This window comes from Lissotriton helveticus, chromosome 6 (assembly GCF_964261635.1).
Source record: "Lissotriton helveticus chromosome 6, aLisHel1.1, whole genome shotgun sequence".
Lineage (NCBI taxonomy): Eukaryota > Metazoa > Chordata > Amphibia > Caudata > Salamandridae > Lissotriton > Lissotriton helveticus.
In genome coordinates this window covers 85308990-85331995 of record NC_136067.1, presented here as the reverse complement: position 1 = coordinate 85331995, position 23006 = coordinate 85308990, and the positions used below count along the sequence as shown (strand labels likewise).

General features: G+C 50.8%; 1 protein-coding gene across 1 annotated transcript in view; it reads left to right on the top strand.

Annotated features, from left to right (window-relative positions):
• Window positions 1–23006, top strand: part of LOC144762256 (calpain-1 catalytic subunit-like) — an 879063-nt gene that overhangs the window by 593037 nt on the left and 263020 nt on the right. The window contains exon 10 of the mRNA XM_078647399.1: window positions 16976–17145. Within this exon, the coding sequence (XP_078503525.1) occupies window positions 16976–17145 (170 nt within the window). The remainder of the gene's footprint in view (window positions 1–16975; window positions 17146–23006) is intronic.

Genomic DNA, 23006 nt, shown 5'->3' with positions numbered 1-23006 from the left:
ACTACAAGACCCCAGCTCCGGACCCAGCTGGCCCGGGTCACCATCTACCCCACGACATCGACCCGGCCGCCATCTTGGGACACTGCAGCACGAGGCCGCGTGGCCTCAACTCGACCCTCACCCTGGGCCCGGCCGGGCCCGACATCGAGGCACCAACCTCCCCCCAGGAGGCAGAGTGACCACTTGGCGAGTCAATGGGAGAAGGAATCGTCAACGGCTCTCCTCCGCCAGGTGTCGATCCCCCCAGGCCGCCTGGGCGCTGGCTCCACCCCCCTGCTGGGTGTCTGGACTCCCTCATCCCGGACCTCCCGGCCCCCAGGCGCGAGGGTCCGGACATCAAAGGGGACCAGACCTATAACTGGGGCAGGACCAGACCAGGAAGGCAGTTGTATCCTGGAGTCGAGAGACCCGAGAAGAACTCATCCGTGACTTGGCCTGCTGGCGCTGCCGCGGCCCTCTGCCTCGTGAAACCATCTTGGCCTGCTGGCGCTGCCGCGGCCCTCTGCCTCGTGAAACCATCGTCTTGGCCTGCTGGCGCTGCCGCGGCCCTCTGCCTCGTGAAACCATCTTGGCCTGCTGGCGCTGCCGCGGCCCTCTGCCTCGTGAAACCATCGTCTTGGCCTGCTGGCGCTGCCGCGGCCCTCTGCCTCGTGAAACCATCGTCTTGGCCTGCTGGCGCTGCCGCGGCCCTCTGCCTCGTGAAACCATCGACTTGGCCTGCTGGCGCTGCCGCGGCCCTCTGCTTTATGAGACTATCACCTTGGCCTGCTGGCGCTGCCGCGGCCCGATCCACAGACCCTCCAGCTCGAGGATTGTGAGCTCGCCTTTTACCACCACCTGTACCGATCCGGTACTAAGACTGTCCCGCTACCCCCTTTCCCTACAGAGACTAGAAGTGAGAGGACCCCCGGGTCCAAGTTATCCTGTATCGCTGATATCCTTGCCTTAAGAACCTTATATAAAGCCTTGAACTCGACTTGGTGTGGTGCCTGTTTGTGGGGAGGGAGGGTACTTGTCTGTACGATCGCCGGAGACGGTCCCCCTCGGGGATCTCTCCCTCGGTATCCGGCCGACCCTCAGGGTCCCCGTCTAACATTGGTGGCCAGCGACGGGATCCGAACCTACGCATAATCGTACAGAAAGTCACTCGCCCCACCACACACAACAACCATGTCAATAGAGAGCGGAACAACGGAAAAATTTCAGATGGAAAAATTGGAAGACTACAACCACCGGGAACTGAAGCAATATTGCATAGAACTTGGACTTCCAACCACAGGTCTTAGCACAAAGTAAGACTTCAAACGAGCCCTAGAAGCTTGGGCAGAAACGGGTACGGCCGTACCCCGAACACAAACAACCGAAACGAGCCCCGCACCAACTAAAGAAAGAACGGATCTCTCCCTGGAAGAGATCCGAGAAAGAGAAAAAACCAGACTCCACGAATTAGAACTTGCCCGACTTCGCTTGGATGGGGAACTCAAGCTGGCAGAACAAAAAATAACCCTGGAACACTTACGGCTCAGGGAAGAGCGGGAAGACAAGCAAAGACAGAGGGAGCTAGAGGAAAAGAGACTAGAGTACGAACATGAGCGCAATCTCAAAGCACTGGAGATTCAGAAACAGAATAAAGACCTCGGGCTCCCCGAACGACCGACCCCGTCTGCCTCGACCGAACCCAAGGTTCACATCCCCAAAGATGTCATCCGGGAATACCACAAGAACGATGATATCCAGCAGTGGTTTAAAGCCTATGAGGTGGCAATGACCTCCCACCGGATTCCCCGAAGCGATTGGGGAGCCGGATTATGGGGGAGGTTTGTCAACGAAGGGCGGGACGCCCTGCTGCAACTCCCGGACCAGCTGATGACCTCCTACGACCACATGAAGGCCGCCCTCCTCACTCGATACGGGCTCACACCTGAGATGTACCGCCAACGGTTCCGCGACTGCAAACGGATTCCGGGTACAACTTGGGTGGAGTACGTGAACTTTTTTAGCCGAGCCTTCGAGGGGTGGATCAAGGGCAACAAAGTAACCACCTACGACCAACTCTTTGACCTTATCGTATGGGAACACCTGTCGAACAACTGCTTCGTGGAGCTCCGGCAACACCTCCTGGACAGCAAGCTAACCGACCCTCGACAACTCGCCGCCGAAGCCGACCGGTGGGAAAGCACCCGAGTTGGCCGGAGCGCACCCAGCGAAGTATCCAGATCGTATCGCCCCCGAGGGGGAGGAGGAAGTCAGGGTCGGGGGAGAGACCCCGGCCCCTCGTCACCCCCCAGAAACCCCTCGACCCCGGTTGGCCGGGGAAGCCCTGCCGTCCGGGCCGGTTTCCGGGCCAACATTACGTGCCACAGGTGCCAGCAACCCGGCCACTACGCCAGTGATCCCAACTGCCCAAAGAATCCGAACACTACTCCCCGCCAAGTTGCAGCGGCGGCCCTAGGGGAAGAAATAATCCCGGAAGACCAAGAGGAGTACGAGACCGATCCCTCTGAATGGGCACCCGCCGCCATGGCACTGGTCTGCTTAGGGGAGAGAGACATGATTCCGCGGGCCCCCCTTCCCGCCAACACACAGAAGTACGGTCAATGGGTCAACATCAATGGCCGCCGGGCGGAAGCCCTCCGCGACACCGGGGCCAGTGTAACGGCGGTCCGACGCCACCTCGTCACTCCAGACCAAATCTTGCCGAACATTCTTTGCCCTGTTCGATCAGCCGACAATTCCGAAAGCCTATGCCACATGGCCTGCGTCCCCTTCGAGTGGGGAGGAGTAACAGGGATGTTAAAAGTAACTGTCCGCGATGATGCCCCCGTGGACTGCCTCCTAGGAAACGACCTTGAAAGCTCTCCCTGGGCAGCTGTCGAACGGAGGGAGCACCTGGGGATGCTTGGCCTCCCCGAATGGGTCTGCGTCACGACCCGGTCCATGACCGCCCGCGCGGTCCCCAGCCCAGAAGAGCCCGAGTGGCCAGAACCTCCTCCCGCGCTCATCCCAGAGGAGGCCGCCCCAGAAGCCATTCCCTTGACCCAAACCGAAGAAGGACCCGACCAGCTTCGGGACGTCCCTGACCTGGCACAATGGCGGCAGGAGGGAGGCCCCACGCAGGAACAATTCCGGGCCGAGCAACAAACCTGTCCTTCTCTCGAAGGACTCCGGCAGCAAGCCCTGGCCCAGAGCACCGGGGATACCTCGGGGGCCCACTGGATCTACTGGGACCAAGACCTGCTCTACAGCGAGCAGAAAATTGCAGAACTAGGGGCCAGTCGGGTGCTGGTGGTGCCCCTTCGCTTCCGAGACTTCCTCCTGAACTTAGCCCACGATGTCCCCCTTGCCGGACACCTGGGGCAGGATAAAACCTACGACCGCCTGGTGACCCATTTTTTCTGGCCCCACATGCGGAAGGATGTCACCAACCACTGCAAGGCCTGCCCCACCTGCCAGGCCAGCGGAAAAAGTGGCCGAAAAATCAAAGCACCATTACAACCCTTTCCTGTCGTCACCACCCCGTTTGAACGAGTGGGAATAGACATTGTGGGGCCCCTCGACCCTCGAACAGCCCAAGGACACCGGTTCATCCTGGTCCTGGTAGACCACGCCACCCGCTATCCCGAGGCCATCCCTCTTCGGACTGTGACGGCCCCCGTGGTGGGCCGGGCCCTGATGGGGATCTTCTCCCGGGTGGGGTTCCCCCGGGAGGTCGTCAGTGACAGGGGCACAAACTTTATCTCCAGATATATGAAGTCCCTCTGGCAGCAATGCGGGGTCACCTACAAATTCACGACCCCCTATCACCCGCAAGGAAACGGACTGGTCGAGAGATTCAACCGCACCCTCAAGGGGATGATTATGGGTCTAGAAGAACCCCTTCGACGCCAGTGGGACGTACTGCTGCCATGCCTCCTGTTTGCCTATCGGGAGGTCCCGCAGAAGTCCCTCGGCTTCAGCCCCTTTGAACTACTGTACGGACACCCCGTCCGGGGCCCCCTCAGCCTAGTCAAGGAAGGTTGGGAGCAGCCTCCCCAGAAAACTCCCCCGGACATCTACCGGTATCTCCTGGCTCTCCGCAACCAGACCCGGCGGTTCCGAGACACCGCCAAAGCCAACCTCGAGGCCAGTCAGGAGGACATGAAGAGGTGGTACGATCAGCACACGTCCTCCATTGAGTTCGAACCTGGACAACAGGTCTGGGTGATGTCCCCGGTTGAGCCCTGTGCCCTCCAAGACAGATGGTCCGGGCCCTTCAAGGTAATCGAACGCAAGGGGCCCGTCACCTATTTAATCGACATGGAGACTGCCCGGAACCCCCTACGGGTCCTCCATGCCAACAGGCTCAAACCCCATTTTGTGCGATCCGAACTCAGCCTCCTAATGGCTACCGATACTGGGACAGAAGAAGACTCCGAACCCCTTCCGGACTTACTGAGGGCCTTCGAGCAGGATGGCTCAGTGGAAGGGGTCCAGCTCTCCGAGGCCCTGTCCCCGGAGCAACGCCAAGACTGCCAAACGCTCCTGAGGCAGTTCGCCTCCCTGTTCTCCCTCACCCCCTGGTGCCTCCACGATGTGGACACCGGGGACAGCCCTCCTATTCGACACCGAGCATACCGCGTACCAGACCGGGTACGAGCCTGCATCCAGACCGAGGTGTCCAAGATGCTGACCCTAGGAGTGATCGAACCCTCAGACAGTCCCTGGGCGAGCCCAGTCGTCCTGGTTCCCAAGGCAGCTGCCCCGGGCGTTGCCCCTGAGCTCCGGTTCTGCGTGGACTATCGAGGGCTGAATGCAGTTACCCGGACCGACGCTCATCCCATCCCCCGGGCAGACGAGCTAATTGACCGGATGGGGGCCGCCTGCTACCTGAGCATCTTCGACTTAACAGCGGGCTACTGGCAGATCGGCCTCACCCCTAGGGCCCAAGAACGATCCGCCTTCTCTACCCCAGACGGGCACTACCACTTTAAAGTCATGCCCTTCGGCATGAAAAACGCCCCGGCAACGTTCCAACGGCTGGTAAACCAGGTACTGGCGGGCCTGGAAGACTTCAGCGCCGCCTACCTGGACGACATTGCTGTGTACAGCCACCAGTGGACCGACCACCTCCGCCACCTGCGGGAGGTTCTACTCGCCCTCCAGCAAGCCGGGCTCACCATCAAGGCCAGCAAGTGCCAAGTTGGCCAAGGGTCCGTGACCTACCTGGGACACCAAGTGGGAAGCGGGCTGGTGGCCCCTCTCCAACTCAAGATTGCTGCCATCCAGGCCTGGCAACCCCCTACGAGCCAAACGGAGGTCCGGGCCTTCCTGGGGCTCACCGGATACTACCGGCGGTTCGTGAAGGACTATGGCAGCATCGTGGGGCCCCTCACAGAGCTCACCTCCAAAAAGAGCCCCAAAACCGTCAACTGGACCCCGGGCTGCCAATCAGCCTTCGAGAAGCTAAAGACCGCCATGTGCACGGCCCCCGTGCTCCAGGCTCCCGACTACAGCCGGGAATTCATTGTGCAGACGGACGCCTCCGATCATGGTGTGGGGGCCGTCCTCTCCCAACTCAACGCCGAAGGGGTCGACCATCCGGTGGTCTTCATCAGCAGACGCCTCTTGCCCCGAGAACAGCGCTGGAGCACCATTGAGAGGGAGGCCTTCGCCGTAGTCTGGGCACTCAAGAAGCTCCGGCCATACCTCTTCGGCACCCACTTCCAGGTGCAAACAGACCACCGACCCCTGCAATGGCTGATGCAAATGCGGGGGGAGAACCCGAAGCTGTTGCGCTGGTCCATCTCCCTGCAGGGGATGGACTTCACGGTGGAACATCGTCCAGGCCAGGACCACGCCAACGCCGACGGCCTGTCACGCTTTTTCCGCCTCAGCGAGGAGAGTCCCCAGGAAGATGGCTGACTCTCCCCGCCTTCAGCTGGGGGGGACGCATGTTGGACAGGCCGCATGTTCGAGCTGTACCCCCTCCCCGCAATGGGACCAGGACCCTGGCTCTCCCTGCATCCCCAGCCAGAGTCCACCAACGACCACCCGAAGTACCATGCAATCCCTCCACTACAAGACCCCAGCTCCGGACCCAGCTGGCCCGGGTCACCATCTACCCCACGACATCGACCCGGCCGCCATCTTGGGACACTGCAGCACGAGGCCGCGTGGCCTCAACTCGACCCTCACCCTGGGCCCGGCCGGGCCCGACATCGAGGCACCAACCTCCCCCCAGGAGGCAGAGTGACCACTTGGCGAGTCAATGGGAGAAGGAATCGTCAACGGCTCTCCTCCGCCAGGTGTCGATCCCCCCCAGGCCGCCTGGGCGCTGGCTCCACCCCCCTGCTGGGTGTCTGGACTCCCTCATCCCGGACCTCCCGGCCCCCAGGCGCGAGGGTCCGGACATCAAAGGGGACCAGACCTATAACTGGGGCAGGACCAGACCAGGAAGGCAGTTGTATCCTGGAGTCGAGAGACCCGAGAAGAACTCATCCGTGACTTGGCCTGCTGGCGCTGCCGCGGCCCTCTGCCTCGTGAAACCATCTTGGCCTGCTGGCGCTGCCGCGGCCCTCTGCCTCGTGAAACCATCGTCTTGGCCTGCTGGCGCTGCCGCGGCCCTCTGCCTCGTGAAACCATCTTGGCCTGCTGGCGCTGCCGCGGCCCTCTGCCTCGTGAAACCATCGTCTTGGCCTGCTGGCGCTGCCGCGGCCCTCTGCCTCGTGAAACCATCGTCTTGGCCTGCTGGCGCTGCCGCGGCCCTGTGCCTCGTGAAACCATCGACTTGGCCTGCTGGCGCTGCCGCGGCCCTCTGCTTTATGAGACTATCACCTTGGCCTGCTGGCGCTGCCGCGGCCCGATCCACAGACCCTCCAGCTCGAGGATTGTGAGCTCGCCTTTTACCACCACCTGTACCGATCCGGTACTAAGACTGTCCCGCTACCCCCTTTCCCTACAGAGACTAGAAGTGAGAGGACCCCCGGGTCCAAGTTATCCTGTATCGCTGATATCCTTGCCTTAAGAACCTTATATAAAGCCTTGAACTCGACTTGGTGTGGTGCCTGTTTGTGGGGAGGGAGGGTACTTGTCTGTACGATCGCCGGAGACGGTCCCCCTCGGGGATCTCTCCCTCGGTATCCGGCCGACCCTCAGGGTCCCCGTCTAACAGATATCATTTAAGCATGTGCCCTAGTTGAAGCTTAAATTCAGTGACTCATTCATCGGCCCAAAAAACAATTGTGAGCGTTGTCAAGGCTGGGCAGCTGTGCCCTCTTCCCAAATATACCATCGAAAATCAGCTGTGATGCTGGACAGAGGCCTTTGCATCCTTGACTTTCACGAGCGCAATCCTCGTGCTGTTCCTGTGGCCAGGAGCTTCTGTATCTTCTTCATCCGCTGCTCTGATCGGTCTCTGACCTTTTATACACACAAGAGGCATGTGCACTCGCATGGAAGCCCCGCCCCAAATCCGCAAATCCGCTAATCCGCAAATACGCGGATTTTGCGGATCCACGATCCGTGAATACGCAAATCCGAGAATCGTGGATCCGCAAAATCCGCCCATGCTTAGAGGGTGTTGGCGCAGTCGTTGATCCACTGAGGTTGCGGGCGGTGGTGTCGGGGTCGGTGGTGTCGGCGGGTGGGCTCTGGGCGAGGGTGATGGTTAGCTGGTCTTCGGTGACTTTGCTCCAGCAGCGGCAAGGCATCTGTTGGGTGTGGTTGTGCGTGGTGGGTTTCTTGAAGGTGAAGTGGATGCAGCGATGGTCGGCTCAGTGGAGTTCGGTGGTGTGGTTGAAGGAGATGTGGGGGCTTGGGGAGAAGATGGGGTAAAGCGTGTGACCGGCGTAGTGTGTGGGTGTTGTGACGAGTTGTCTGAGTCTGAGGTTGGCTAGGTTGTCGATCAGGGTGGTGGAGTTGGTGTTGTTGTTGTTCTTGATGTGGAAGTTCAGGTCCCCGAGGAGGATGTAGTCCGTGGAGGCGAGGGCATGTGTGCTGACGAAGTCGGCGATGGAGTCGCTGAACTGTGGTCAGGGTCTGGGGGGGGGGTCTGTAGATGAGGGTTCCTCTGAGGGTGGTGTTTCGGTGTGGATCTGGAAGTGCAGGTGTTCGGCGGTGCTGAGGGTGTCATCGGTGTTGGTCGAGACTCTGAGAGTGTTCCTGTGGACAATGGCGATTACTCCTCCTGCTCCGTTGGTGCGGTCCCTTCGGGTGATCTTGTAGCCTTCCGGACGGCTATGGCTAGTCGGGTGCAGAGGCGGGGTTCAGCCAGGTCTCCGTCAGGAAGGCGATGTCTGGGGAGGCTTAGTTGAGTAGGTCCCAGAGTTCAACGGCGTGTTTGCGGGCGGAGTGGGTGTTGAGAAGGATGCATTTGAGGTGGTTGGGTTCTTTACTGGTAAGCAGCATGGTGGAGCGGATGCTTGTGAAGCTGCAGTTCCAGCAGGTGAAAGCTCTGTAGGTGCGCTTCGGGGCGGCCAGGAAGCAGGTGTGTGATTGTCCGGTTTTGAGTGCACGGAGGGTTCTGGCATCGTAGCAGTGTCGGGCGTTGTTGCGTTCGCGGGGCCCAGGGGTCCTGGCACTGGGCGCGGTCCAGGCGCAGACGGGTTTGCCTTAGGCATGCCTTCAACACGCCAGCGACGCGCCAGCAGAGTGCGTCCTCTGCGCAGCCGCTGCGGGGCCTCCATATAAGGGGATGGGGAAGGGAAGAACAGCTGGGAGGCGGGAGCGGGGCGGCGAATGGGATTGCAGGAGGGCGGGGCCACAGGGACGCAGCGGCGGGAAAAACGGGCAGGGGCCGCGGGAGAACTGGGCGCAGGAAGGAAAAATAAGTTTAGGCAAGAAAACAAGTACAGGCACATAGGAATAAAAACAAGTCTGGGCAAGAAACCAAGTACAGGCACAGGGGAATAAAAACAAGTCTGGGCAAGAAAGCAAGTTAGGCACAGGGGAAAAATACAAGATTAGACAAAAACCATGCAGGCAGAGCCGTGTAGCAGCGTGGGGAGCGACCTACCTGCGAGCAGGGTCAGAGGTTAATGGGATGCCAGCTCTTGCACACAGGTTAGCTCATGGAGACCACTGGACATGGATGAGCTGCGCTCTTCTTGTCACTTCTTCATCAATGGGATCATCTCAGGGCACTTTGAGTACATTTCAAGGATGGGCACAGGACCCGTTTGCAGGGGACTGGCAAACCATTATAAAGTACAGTAGAGGTTGGTAGACTACTTTCCTTTGTAGGTGACAATTAACTGGGCAGGCACTCGCGGTTAGTTCTCCAGTTCCCCACTGCTGCTTCATTGCGGCCGCTGCTCACTTATGGCTCCGCCTACAGCTGTTCTCACCCCTTAGGCACCAGGGGCCCTTTGTCACGTGATCGGTCACCAACGGGGCCAGTCGCTCAGGGGGTGTCCCTGCCGCCTTCTCACTATGCTGAGTCCAGCGTCATCTCCAGGGACCCTCGCGGTGTCAGCTTACCCGAGTCCCCGGCGCTGCAGGCCATCTCCTACCAGCGCTGCTCCCAATTACTCCACAGTACCTGCAGCGGTTGCTCCCCTTCTACTGCCGGCACCAACCGGAGGTGTGAAGAAGGCAGCTCTAGGTCTCGCTGCTCCCTCAATGTAGTCTCCCAGGGGCCGTTCCTGATTTCGCGATCTCCGCCTCTGTTAAACAAAGAGGCCAGTCTGCTCTGCTTCCAGCGCCATTTTGAGGCACGATCGCCCGTCGAGATTTCAGCTGATTTAACAGCAGCGAATCGGTTTTGGAGAAAGGCGCCTACAGCGGCAGACGCTCTCAAAGCTCCAATGTCGGGAGTGAGCTTTCCAGTCGGTTTTGTTGTGATTGAAGCACAGCGCTAGGCTGCCGTGTGTGGGGCTTCCACAGAGCTACAGCCCCGAGCAGCCATGATGGTTAAGCCTAAAGACATCTTTGCACCCGTCGTCTCTGGCCACTGAAGATGAGGTCCAAAGATGTACCCACATCCCCAAACCTTGCAAGAGTTGAGATCCTCTGTTGATTCAGCCTGGCTGGTCCCTCAGGCCAAGTTTACATCCTCCTTTACGACAGACTGATCTCCATAGACTTGAATGGGGCACAAGACGCTGTAAGTCACCTCTGCTCCCGGCCGCCCCAATGCCGCTCGAAGTGAACTGTTGGTGTTGCCTTGGAACTTGCCCCATACCCACCTGAAGTCCAGAAGATTGGTCCCGTAAGTTGCTGTTCAATTGCCCGAATACAATGCATGTTTTCCCTCCATAGGTTAACATTACTCTGAAGTGCTTCAGTCACGATTTAAAGTATGAAAATCACCCCATGTTGAAAAACACAAATCTGCACCCGGACGCCCCCATGCCTCCTGAAGCGTACTGTTGGTGCTACCTTGGACCATACCCCATACTCAACCCTAGTCCCGGGGAAGAGTCCTGTGAGTCGTTGTTAAGTGACTATGTGCAGGGTATGTTTTCTTCCTAGGATAACAATTCCACAAAGTGCTTCAATTACAATTTAAAGTATCAAAAACCTGTTTTCATCAAAACTGCTACTTTAAAAAGTATTTATCTGATTGTGATTATCTTAGTGGCTAAAGTTATATAAATATATTTGTTATTCTTATAATTTGGTTTGGATCTCCCTATTGAGTCGTGTGCATCATTTATTGACTATTGTGTATATTTGCAGATATCTGATACTCCTCTCTGATAAGGCTAAGGCTTCTAGACCACACTACTCATAAAGAGAGCCCCTTGGAATTGTTAGAGCAAGCCCATGTCCTCTAGTAAGGGAATACCTGCACTATTTGCAAGGTATACCTTTTTTTGGTACTCCATATAAAGAGCCAGCTTCCTACATTGGTGGCAGTGGTGAGACACAAGACTTGACATCTGCTGTACCACATGGTTAACTAATGATTCCACTAAGGAATCCAAAATTAACCTAAAATATTTCTTCAGATCCTCAACTTTTTCTAAAAATGTTAAAACCTAACTGTTAGGGCTTTGTGTTAAGTCCCACAATAGAATTGTTTAGATGTTAAGAAGTAATTAAGTAAGTTAGGCCTGTAGAAAGTACTTATATTTGTTTGTTGTTTTCTAAAAAGGTTCCAACTACTTTGATACCATGTCTAAGACAGGTCCTTCCCAGGAGCTCTAACATGAAAAGACACACCTGGACAAGGTGAATGGCAAATGTTACCGGCAGAACATTTCCAGAGCACATCCAAAAATAATAACAATAAATATTGTCAAAAAGGATATTTATTTTTTATGTTTTTGTACCATAATTTATCAAAAAATCTTTATTGTAGAATAAATACATATACATTTTTCTGAATATATTTTTTATATATAAAACCAATATTGCGATCGTTCAGTGTAGTCTTGCAGAATGAGAATGATACATAATGTGATACAAAAAGAGTATGTACGACTTAATCTCTTAAATCAAAGATGATAACAGGATCCATGATCAAAATATAACAATATAACAGTAAGTAACCATGATATACAGAGACTGGCGATATGTTGTCACATTACGCGTGTTTCGGCAAGGCCTTCGTCAGGACTCTGTCACAGTAATCACTGTAATTAGATAATATATATATAGTTTGGCGGGGAATTGAAGTCAATCATTCGCTGGGAGATCTTGCGAAAATGTATGGGGACACTTGTCCTCTCACTTCTAATATTGGAAGGTAACTGTTCAAGGGCCCATAGTCCTCTTTGAAGTTAAGTAGAGTGATGGGTGAGGTTCACACGTCACTAATGACTAAAATAGACTTTCACATCTGGCAAAATATAGTGTTCACAGGCTCCTTCTAGATGGAATAATGGAATAGATGCAGTGCACGTAACGCTGTTCTAAAAAGGATAGATCGTGCCGTCGGTATGTATATATGATAAATACACGTACCAGATGCCGCGCTCCAGGATTATGATTTACAGCTTCATGTATCAACTGTCGGCAGCATGGAGGGAACCCGACCGTATGGCAATTGAAGCCACATGTTAATGAGATGTACACTCATGAGAAGAAGTAGGAGCGATTCTTTTTACTGGATACCATTAATATTTCTGCATACAAGTCCTAAAGCCAGCAAAAACAAGGTCAGAAAAATGGAGGGAGGTAGGCAAAAAGTTGGGAGAAGACACCTCTAAGACTCTCAGGGCTAACAAGCCTTCTATCACAGTCTGCAGACCATCACACTGAGGGGCTTCCAAAACATCTTGAGAGTTGTGTGACTGATAAACTAAATTACCAGGAATTGCTAATTGGGAGTATATCACTGAGTCAAAGCGCTTTTGTCCTTTTGTGACTTTACGTAGCATAGTTGGCTAACCCAACCACAGTAGCCTCACTGAGGGATTAGGATCTGGACAGTGACACTTGGTTCAGTACTGCTGGAGTACCGGATTGCACCGATGATATAGTGAAAGATTAGAAGGATTTGTTGTAAATGACTGTTTTGTCTATCGTTTTTAGGTCTCGCCTGGCGATGCAGCACGAAAGCGCTGTCGCCAACGAGATCTATTGTTATCGACTTGCCTGCCAAGTGGTACAGACTGGGGCAAGCGCCGATTGTGGTCTGTGGACGCACTTCTGAGATGCCTTGCGCAGACGCGCTTACACGCACACACAGCCAGCCCCCTCCTGCTTTCACTTCGCTTTAATTGGAAAACACACACAGCCCCCCTCGCTTTCACTTTCCCTTGGTGCGCGTTAATTTAGGCTTGCATGCAGCAAGTGTGTGCGCGCACACACACAGCCAGCCACCCCCCCCGCTTTCGCTTCACTTAGGACACACATGCCCCCCCTCCTCCCTTCTTTCGCTCCAGCGATTCAGCCCATGCTCTCCTACTCTGCCCGCTCTCACCTGTTGTGCTTCATCAGCGCCATTGAGTGACACAGCCTGTCCGTTTCGCTGTGTTAGTGGGCGGCAGGCGGCCGGGGGCAGCGGAACGGCAGAGGCGGTGACCGGGTAGAACGGGGAGAGTCGAGTCCGCCTCTGCGGTGCAGCGCATCTGGCGCCGGAAGCTACCCGGGACGTGTGTGCATCACTTCCTGCATTGCTCTCCGCCTGGCTCTACCGGTACAGTGGACGCTGGATGTGGCACTTGAGCGCCGGGGCTGCTGCGAGGGCGGTGAATAGGACTCTCCGGGGGTCTGCATTCTCCGCAGAGGTGGGTCTGGTTCCTCCCCTTGTCTCCAGCTCCATGTGCGTGCATTGCACAGAGCAGTGCATGCTAGGAGTTGTAGTCTTTTTTTTAAACAGCAGACTGGGCACATTATTTTTTTTAATATATCTACGCTGAGGATTCGTTATTTTCTATTAACTTTTAAAAGCTAAGTGAAATGTGCTAGTTTTATCATGTTGATGTGCTGTAAATATAACATGTCGCTCTGAAGCTGCAGCCGGTATGGCGCTGCTAGAAGATCCCAGCTCCATGGCGAGCTCTCTGGCTGGTCTGGGGCATGCCCGCAGGCTCTGTGGACCCCGCAGGCTGGCAAACCTCTGGCATAGGCACGCTTCTATGTACAGGCGGGCTAGGCACCGTGTTTCGATCTTACCACCCTGTCTGGTCTCTTGACACTGGTCAGCCTGTCCTCCGTGCCCGTTACACACGCACACACACTTTGCTTTCCTTGCACTGCCCCCACTTTATCATCTATCCCTCCACACACAACCACACTCAATCACTGCCCTACACTGCACGCCAGTCACTATTCCATACCATACCCTGTCCCTACAAACTACCACGGATAAAGAGATGCACTATGGTTTGCATACCTACCACTGCCCCTACATTCGACTACCGTCTCTACACTCAACCTCCGTCCCGCACTATACAACCAACCGTCTCTACTCTCTACCATTGTTCCGCACTCTACCATCGTCCCTACACTCGATGACGGTACCTACGCTCTGTTTCTATTCCTAAACTCGACCCCTGTCCACACACTTTACCCCTGTTCTCTCACTCCACTTTCCTCTACGCAGCCCCCTGTTTTGCCACAGCGCTTCCTGCCAGGGCACATCTCCGGGGCTGCTGTCATAGCAAATAGTTTAGCTTAAACCAGGTTATCTCCATATATTCTCCGTGGAATAAACATGTTAATGTCACAGTTGTATGACTGCATTTCTCTTGTTTTACAAAGGGCTTACACATTGCGCAAAAAACACATCTAGCAGTATTAGCAAAGGCCTTAGCTAGCACTTTGGTGCAAATGGTTGCATTTCAAGTCTGTACAAAAGGCATACTATTCACCTTTACAGTATATGCTGAGCCAGCACTGTGCATAGCGTTCGCACCTATTGCGGTCACTGAGCCTGAGACTGCAAACAAAAGTACTCAATTAGCACACAGTGCAAAAGGTGCCTGCAACTTCTTGCACACAAATAGCCCAACCACATGTAGCTTTTTTATACAAAGGGCTTACAGACAACACATCTAGGGCCAGATGTAGGTAGGGTTTTACCGGTCGGTAACGGCCGAATTCGGCCGTTACCGACCGGTATTTGGCATTTGATATGTAGGGGCAGGTAAACAGGGAAAATCGGTAATTTTACCGATTCGGTAAATATACCGGTCGGTAATACCCCATTCATTCCTATGGGCTTCAAAGCCCATAGGAATGAATGGAGCATTACCGGTCGGTATTTACCGAATCGGTAAATACCGATTCTTAACGATTCGGTAAATGGAACATCTGGATGTTCCTACATACCCCCACTTCTTATTTACCGATTCTTAATTACCGAATCGGTAAAATTCGGTAATTAAGAATCGGTAAATAAGTTTTACCTACATCTGGCCCCTAGTACTTTTAAGGAAGGGCTCAGTGAACACTTTTGAGCAAATTGTTGCATGTTAAGTCTGTGCAGAGGGCACACTGTTTACCTTTATATTACATGATTAGCCAGCACTCTGTATAGAGTTAGCACCCATTGCGGTGCATGTAGGCCACAGCTACAGTTTGCAAGTGAAGCATACTTTTAACCTTTTAACAAAAATCCAAATTAACATCCAAGAGTTATGCTCAAAACACTATTTTTAGGACAAAAACAAAGCTGCAAAGTGTAGCCTACTATTGGCCTAGTTGTGGTGAATTAGCTGGTAAAAGCAAGATATTTTCTACTTATTAGCATCTACTGTGAGCAGTTACTATATCTCCATGGGGGAAATCTGCACGTGTACAGCTGGCGCCTTGCACATAGTTTCGTTTAGTTATTATTATCTTGGCCGTTTGCTGGCACCGCAGCCAAAGTGTGGCCCATATTGGCATAGTTGTAATGAATTAGCTGGTAATAGCAGATTATTTTGGCTTTTGAGGGTTTACTGTGAGCTGTTACTTTAATAATTACATGCCACATAATTACACTGCACACAGTGCAACATACACTCAAAATACCACTCAGTGCCACATAATTACACGCCACATAATTACACTGCACTCAATGCAACATACACTCCAAATACCACTCAGTGCTACATATTTACACTGCGCTCAACACAACATACACTCCAAATACCACTCAGTGCCACATAATTACACAACACATAATTACACTATCTATCGCCCTCACTCTATCTATCGCCCTCACTCTATCTATCTATTGCCCTCACTCTATCTTTCGCCCTCACTATATCTATCTATCTATCTATCTATCTATCGCCCTCCCTCTAGCTATCTATCGCCCTCACTCTATCTATCGCACTCACTCTATCTATCGCCCTTCACTCTATCAATCTATCTATCTATCGCCATCTATCTATCTACCTATCTATCTATCTATCTATCCTATCTATCTATCCTATCTATCTATCGCCCTCCCTCTAGCTATCTATCGCCCTCACTCTATCTATCGCACTCACTCTATCTATCGCACTCACTCAATCTATTGCATCACCACAGCATCACTCAGCACCACCAGAGCATCAATCACGGGTACCACAACATCACTATGCGCTACCACAACATCACTTAATGCCACAGCATCACTCGTCGTCACCACAACATCACTGAGCACCACCACAGCATCAATCTCTGCAACCATTCAACAACAACTGGTTCAAATATGTTCTCTCAATGTTTCAAGCTTTATTACAAATGTCATAAAAAGATGTTACTATTTCACTTTTGTTCTTGGATTTTCGTCACAATAAAATACACTGAACATAATCTTCACAAACGTTATTTACAAAAGTTTCAGCTATTGCCATTATAAATTACAAAAACTTTTATTTAAGTAATAATTATAAAAAAAATAAAAGCCATTGTTATTTGTAATAGCAATACATCTTAGTCACGTAAATACAACACATATTGCATTACAAATGCTATAGGTGTCACATTTGCGAAAGTTATAACTATTGGCATTGTAAATGACAAAGCTATTAATTTCGATATTTTCAAAATCAACACATACATAAAAAAATTGTCATTTACAATACCAATAGCTCAAACTTTCCTAATGCGAGACCTATTGCATTGCAAATGCTAGTTTGTACTCTAATGACTTATAAATAAGATACCTCAGTCCAATGAGACACATTGTTGCTTACTACTATTTACTCCTTTGTGTTTGCGCCTATGAAATCGTTTTTTTGTTAACTCCTCTGTCATGAACGCTCCTTAGTATTTGCTCTTTCTCGCCTTTTACCTTGTAAGTTGCTCCTCTCTTCGCCTCTTCATGCATTGCTCCTTGGTGAGCTGCTCCTCTCTGTTAGCTCTTTCACACATTACCCCTTTGTAAATTGCTCCTCTTCTTTCGCCTCTTTTCGCATTGAACCATTGTAAGTTTCTCCTCTCTGTTCACTCTTCCACTTCTCCAATAGTAGGTTGTTCCTTTCTTGTTTCTCCTTCACGCAAGGCCCCTTGAACCTTTCGTGTTGGCCCTTTCCTTTGTAAGTTACTCCAGGTTCTTCGCTCCATCTCACATTGTTCGTTTGTAACTTGCTCCTTTGCAGTCAGTTCTTCTCCTTCTTCTCTGTTTGTACAGACACGTTCTGGATCAACCCCCAGTACAAGGTCACACTCTTGGAGGAAGACGAGGACTCAGAAGACGACAATCCTGCGTGCAGCCTCCTTGTTGCCCTCATGCAGAAGAACCGGCGACAACTTCTGAAGTTACACGAACCCAAACTCCACATTGGCTTTGCCGTGTATGAGGTACTTAGCATCTTCAAACGTTACTGCCATGCAAAGAGATTGCAAGCAGCAGTTCAAGCACATTGAGAGCAGTTCATGCTTCCTCACATACATCAATTCATTGCACCATGAAGTAGAAGGTTGAGGGAGAGCTGTTTGGGCACCGGATTCATTCTTAATGCCTCTGATTCGGGCAGGGGGTGAAGAAATTGCCTTGAATCCAACTTCTGCATGTTGTTGAAAGTATCCACTTGCTTCCAGATAAGGTATCGCCGCAAAGGAGATTGCACAGTTAGCCCATGGTTCATGACAATTCGATGCTGTTGAGATATGTGTTATGGTAGTGGAAAATAGTGTGTCAATGCTTACGGAGCAAAGATTTCTTAAACAATGATGTGTAACTAAATTCTGCACATCAGCAATATTTATTCATCAAATGTTTAAGTTTAATGATCGACAGAGAAACCTAACATTGAAAACAGGGTAGGAGTTTACTGTCTATTATTGAACTCAATTGTATGATAACATGTGGCTGATATTTCAAATTTAGTTATGCTTCATTGTTGTTTAAGGAATCTTTGATCTAGGGGGACACCATTTTTCATTAATGTCTTCATTATGCCCCAGTCCCAACGGTCCTTGTAGAGCCAAACACATTAAAGGTGATGGGACGATCATTGCAATAAGTCTACCCACTGACAATCGCTTTGGGAAGCATTCCAACCCATCATTCTTTCACTCACCCTGCAACCTCAGATTAGACCCAGCTATAAGCAAATCAGTCTTGACCCTGTTCCAACAGGAAGAGTACAGCCAGAACTGCCAAGCCAGATCCTCTCTGAACCAGAACACAAGTAACCCAAGACTAGTTGTGCCCTGATTGGAGCACTCCATTCAGATGTACCTTGGTTCCAGTAGCACAGTGAGCAAGGGACCCACATCTAGGCTTAACCTTGGTCACTTTGGATGTTACATCAAACACACAAAAGGTGATGGGAAGATGCTTGCAATAAATCTAACCAATTGTCCAGGATAGCATTCCACCACTTCGTTCTTTTGCTCTCCATGCCACCTCAGATTGGACCAAGCTATATGCAAATCAGCCTTGACCCTGCTCTATTTGGAAAAGTACAGCCCGAACCCAGGTCCTCTCTGAACTGGAATACAAGCAATCCGAGACCAGTGTTGCTCTGGTTGGGGATTTCAGTCAGGTGTAGCTTGGCTCAAGTGGCACAGTGGGCAAGGGACACCCCTCTAGTCATACCCTAGGCCACTTAGGGCGTTACATCAAACGCACAAAAGTTGATGGGACTATGCTTGCAATAATTCTAACCACTGGCAATCGCTCAGGGTTGTAGTCCAACCCATCATTCTTTTGCTAACCACTCCACCTCAGATTAGACCCATCTACAGCCTTGACCTTGCTTTGATAGGAACAGAGAAGCCCGTAGATCCAAGTCTGTCTAGTCCATAAGCAGTGATATTTGTTGGTATGTAGTGCCCGCAGAGAACCAGTTGGAAACATCAGTTCAATTCCAAGAGGCACCTAAATGAACAAATAATAATACATTGCTAGGACTAGTCCATTTAAAAAAACCCTGTCCAACAATACATTTAACCCTACGTACCTTTGCCCAACTGATTGTCCAACCCGACAAGATGCTGGTCGAATGGCAGAGTTTCACTCATGCAATAAAGTCAGCGGTATTCCGCCCATGTCTAATGCCACAGTCGTCAGTTCTAAGTCCAGTCGATTGGAATAGGGGAGGTGCTTCTTTTAAAATACCTTCTCTCAGCACAAACATATCCAATGTATGTCTATTGTAAGCCACTTGTTGTTTGTTTGTGTGAAAGGTTTTCATCTTAATGAGTTTACTAGGATTTTACTTCTGTAGAACTCAACATTTAGGACACTTCTACACAACTGTACATTTTGTAACATGTTATTAAATGATGCAAGTTTCAGAGCTAAACCACAGCAGTCTCTCTTGACGCCTCTCTGATTCTTTCCCACTTCTGCTGGTTCTGACAAACGTAGTGCATCACTGCTCTACCCTGCCCCATGTTCCTCTGAAAGAAAACCACAGTGAGGCTGTGCCACCTGCCACCTTTCTGTAGATCAGAGGTTCTTACCCGGGGGTCTGCGCTCACCTGGGTGTCCAAGACACCTACACAAGGGTTCTGTGGCTGTTCACAAATTAAACAATATTAGCAGAGTAATAAATTATATATACATAAGAAAGCAGACGCAAAAAGGCACATTTTAAAATAATCTGTAAATGTGAAGGAATTTGAAAGTGCAAGCTGAAAGTTAAGTTGGTATGCTTAATGCGATTTGAGGGAGCAGCCCATGTAAAGCAAACAGAAGCAGGTAACAACACATACGAATTGTCATTTACTGTCATCAAAGGCAGAAATTTATATTCATTCGAAATAGGGTTCTGAGCTGTGCCACTTAAGAAAGGAGTATTCTCCCAAAATCACAGTTAAAACTGTCACTTACTGTACATTCTGTGAGGTCACATGTATTGAACAAGACACCCCGCGCAGGAGAGGTGTCCATCTATGTGTGGGAGCTGTCCAGTATCGAACTTTTGAGGGGTTGATGGAGAGTTTCGTAAGCTTTTGGTGCGTGTTTGGGCCAGGTGGGAGCGTAACAACACCCATATATTTCGAAGTCTTGATATACATAACTTAACATAACATAACATGTATTTGTAAAGCGCACGCTCACCCGAGGGTATCTTGGCAAGGCATAACAGATGTTCATTGTTGCCCAACTCAATGGTACTCCTTTAATGGACCTCAGAAGGATGAAAGGCTGAGTGGACCGGCCGGGATTATAATTTGTGACCATGATTTCGAACACATGGCCCTACAGTGGATGCATTAGTCCACTAAGCCACCAGACCCAGCTTGATTTAGTGCGTAACGTGGAGCCATACAGCTCTGCTTTGGTATTATAAGTTGCTACATATCCGAACCATGCCTCTTTCCTGGGTGGTGGGCCCTTCATCCAGTGGAGGGGTACCTCTCTCTTTGCTATTAATAGAAGTAGCAGCATCAACCATCAAGTATTTTCAGCACATTACCAACATAACACATCACCGTGATGGAATATAGACAGTTGATGGCCTCAATTCAAGCACTGGTACATGCAGACACAAAGAGAACCTCCATGAGAAGCAGAAAAAGACAGTGATTCGCTAGAATCAAGCATATCACTTCATCTTTTAGAAATAAAACAACATTTTGAAAAGCGCCAATTAAAAGTACAATTTTGTAATATATATTCTTTTGTTGTTGAATGACATTAAAAATTCCATAATTTGTTTCTTAGGGGCATATTACCAAGCAATAGCGATAATTATCGCAGATAAACCTTGGTATTACCAAGGTTTATCGCAAATGCGATAAAAAACGGCCGCAATGCATGAATATCGCTGAAAAGTCAGCGATATTCATGCATTACCGAGCTAATGCTCTTAGCCATGTTATCCACCTCCCGTTGGATAACATGGCTAAGAACTGCTCAGGGCAGGTGTTAGCGTTTGGAGATATTCGCGCTTAGCGCGAATATCTCCAAAAGTTGGTAATAGGAGATAGCGATGTTAGCGACTGTTTCCAGTCGCTAACATCTTGGCACGCCCACTTTGCATGTCATTAGTGATAAATATCACTGACATGCAAAGTGGGGCCCAAGATGGTCGCTATCTCCTACTAGCTGTCGCTAACTGGTGTTAGCGACAGCTAGGTAATAGGGAGATCATTTTATCTCTGCTTTCTTGGCTTTTAAAGCCAAAAAAGCGGAGATAAACCCCCTTGATAATATGCCCCTTAGATCTCTATTTGTGTATTTTTCTCTATTGATTTGAGGTTCAAATTGTAGTAATTAAATAGGCATGGGTTCCCAGCTTCCTGTACTGATTCAGTGGGGGTCCACAGAAGTCAAATGGTTAAGAACCGATGCTGTAGATAAAGAGGGTCTGATTTAGAGTTTGGCAGATGGGTTGCTCCATTACAATTTTTTTTTTTTAAAACAATTGTTATTGAAACAATTTGTAGAGTATTCCAATGACAGCAAAGTGAACATGTCATGCTGGTACATAACTATACTAGTCACCTAATGTAAATGTAAATGTCATGGTACTTATAGAGCGCACTGTCACCAGACGGTCACCTTGCGGTGTCGCCTATGCGGTTTCCTGGCGCTGATACTCATACCGCTGTGGAACCCCTCCTGGCTTTCCCTGTGAAGTGTCCACTCCTGGGCACCCCCAGGGTGAAGCCAGGCATCCTTAGCGCTGTTGGGGCCGGTGTGGAGGCTAAGCAAGCTATTGCCCAGAGTTGCAGCGTGGGGCCTGTGATTAGAATAGGCACCGAGGTGAGAATTAACAGGTCCGAGGAAATTGAGCCCGAGACCCCACCGAGACGGGAATCGAACCCTGGTCCCTGGCCAGAACTCTGCATCAGGGTCTGCCGCTCTAACCATTGAGCCACACTCCTCCACCGTCTAATTGTCATTACATTCCTCATAAAGCACAGCTCTTCTGCCCCCCCCTTCCAAATCCCCCCCCACACGTGGTAATGTGTTTTAGTAGGTTGCACAGTATAAATTATTCAAACACTCGCATCCGAATCAGAATCCTCCGGAGGCGGGGGTTCGCATATGCCTCCCCGGTAAGAGTTCCAACCTCCCCAGACCTTCTCCGATTTTTTCGGACAGCCTCGATGTATATAGACTGATCGTTCTGCGATCATCGCCAGGTCCATATCCTTGTACCACTGAGTAAGAGTGGGGCTAATCCTAGACCCCCATCGTTGTGCAATATTTTGTTTCGCGACTGTCATACCTAAAGTTACCCAGTCTCTGGCAATAGTGTTTAAGTCTGTTGGGATGGGATATAGGAGTATAATGAAAGGAATCGCCAATCCAGGGATTTTTCTTTGACCTTAAATAAGTCTGTTGGTTCCCATATATTTAGTAGGCAACACCTCGGGTCTAGCAATACAGTGACTCACGTGACCTGGGAGAGTGTCCTCATCACTGCCATCCAATACCCGACAATTTTTAGGGCAAGTCCTGATGGTATGGTAAAACGTCCCTGTCTCCCCGCAGTGTCTCAGACAGAGCGGTGTGTCCGCCCTCCCTATCCTATGCAGAAGTGTCTTAGTGTAATATGTGTGGTATAGAATTTTCAATTGCACTAGTCTAAGCCTTGACGGAATAGCAGCTTCCCTAGGGGAAGCTAGCGCCTCCCTCCAATCCGCCTCGTCAATGTCTCCCACCTCGTACTCCCACCCAGCCTTCAAGGTCTCTGTGGGGTCAGGCCTATTATTGACTATTTTCCTATATGCCAACGAAATTGCCTTCTTTTGAAGGTGGTCTGTCAGGAGTCTATCCTCCAACGGAGAGGATTCCTCAGGATTCATATCTGGCGGTAATAGGGACGGGCAATGCGGGCCGAACCTGCATGTAACGGAAAATGTAAGCACAAATGCGATTCCTTAAATGCATTCGCATTTTTAGGAAATGCAAAAAAAAGCGAATTTTGAAAAATTGTTTCATGCATACCAAAAACGTATTTAGGAAGCGCTAACGGCCGAATGTACCGATTCGCACCGTTTGCACTTCCTAAATAGGTTGATGCATGTGGCCGAGAGTTTATGGCACAAACATTTTAATGCTAAAGAGCAATTCATATGGCGTCTGCCCACCCAGAAATCTTCTAGGGAGATTATTAAGTGCACGTTAGACTCCATACAAATGAGTTAGCCAGCCCCTACCAGTACGTAAAACCCTCGCTGTCAAAGATTGCTTTAAGTCACAGGTCATCCGCTTCACAATAGAATTGCCCTCAGGCCGATATGGAGATGAGAAT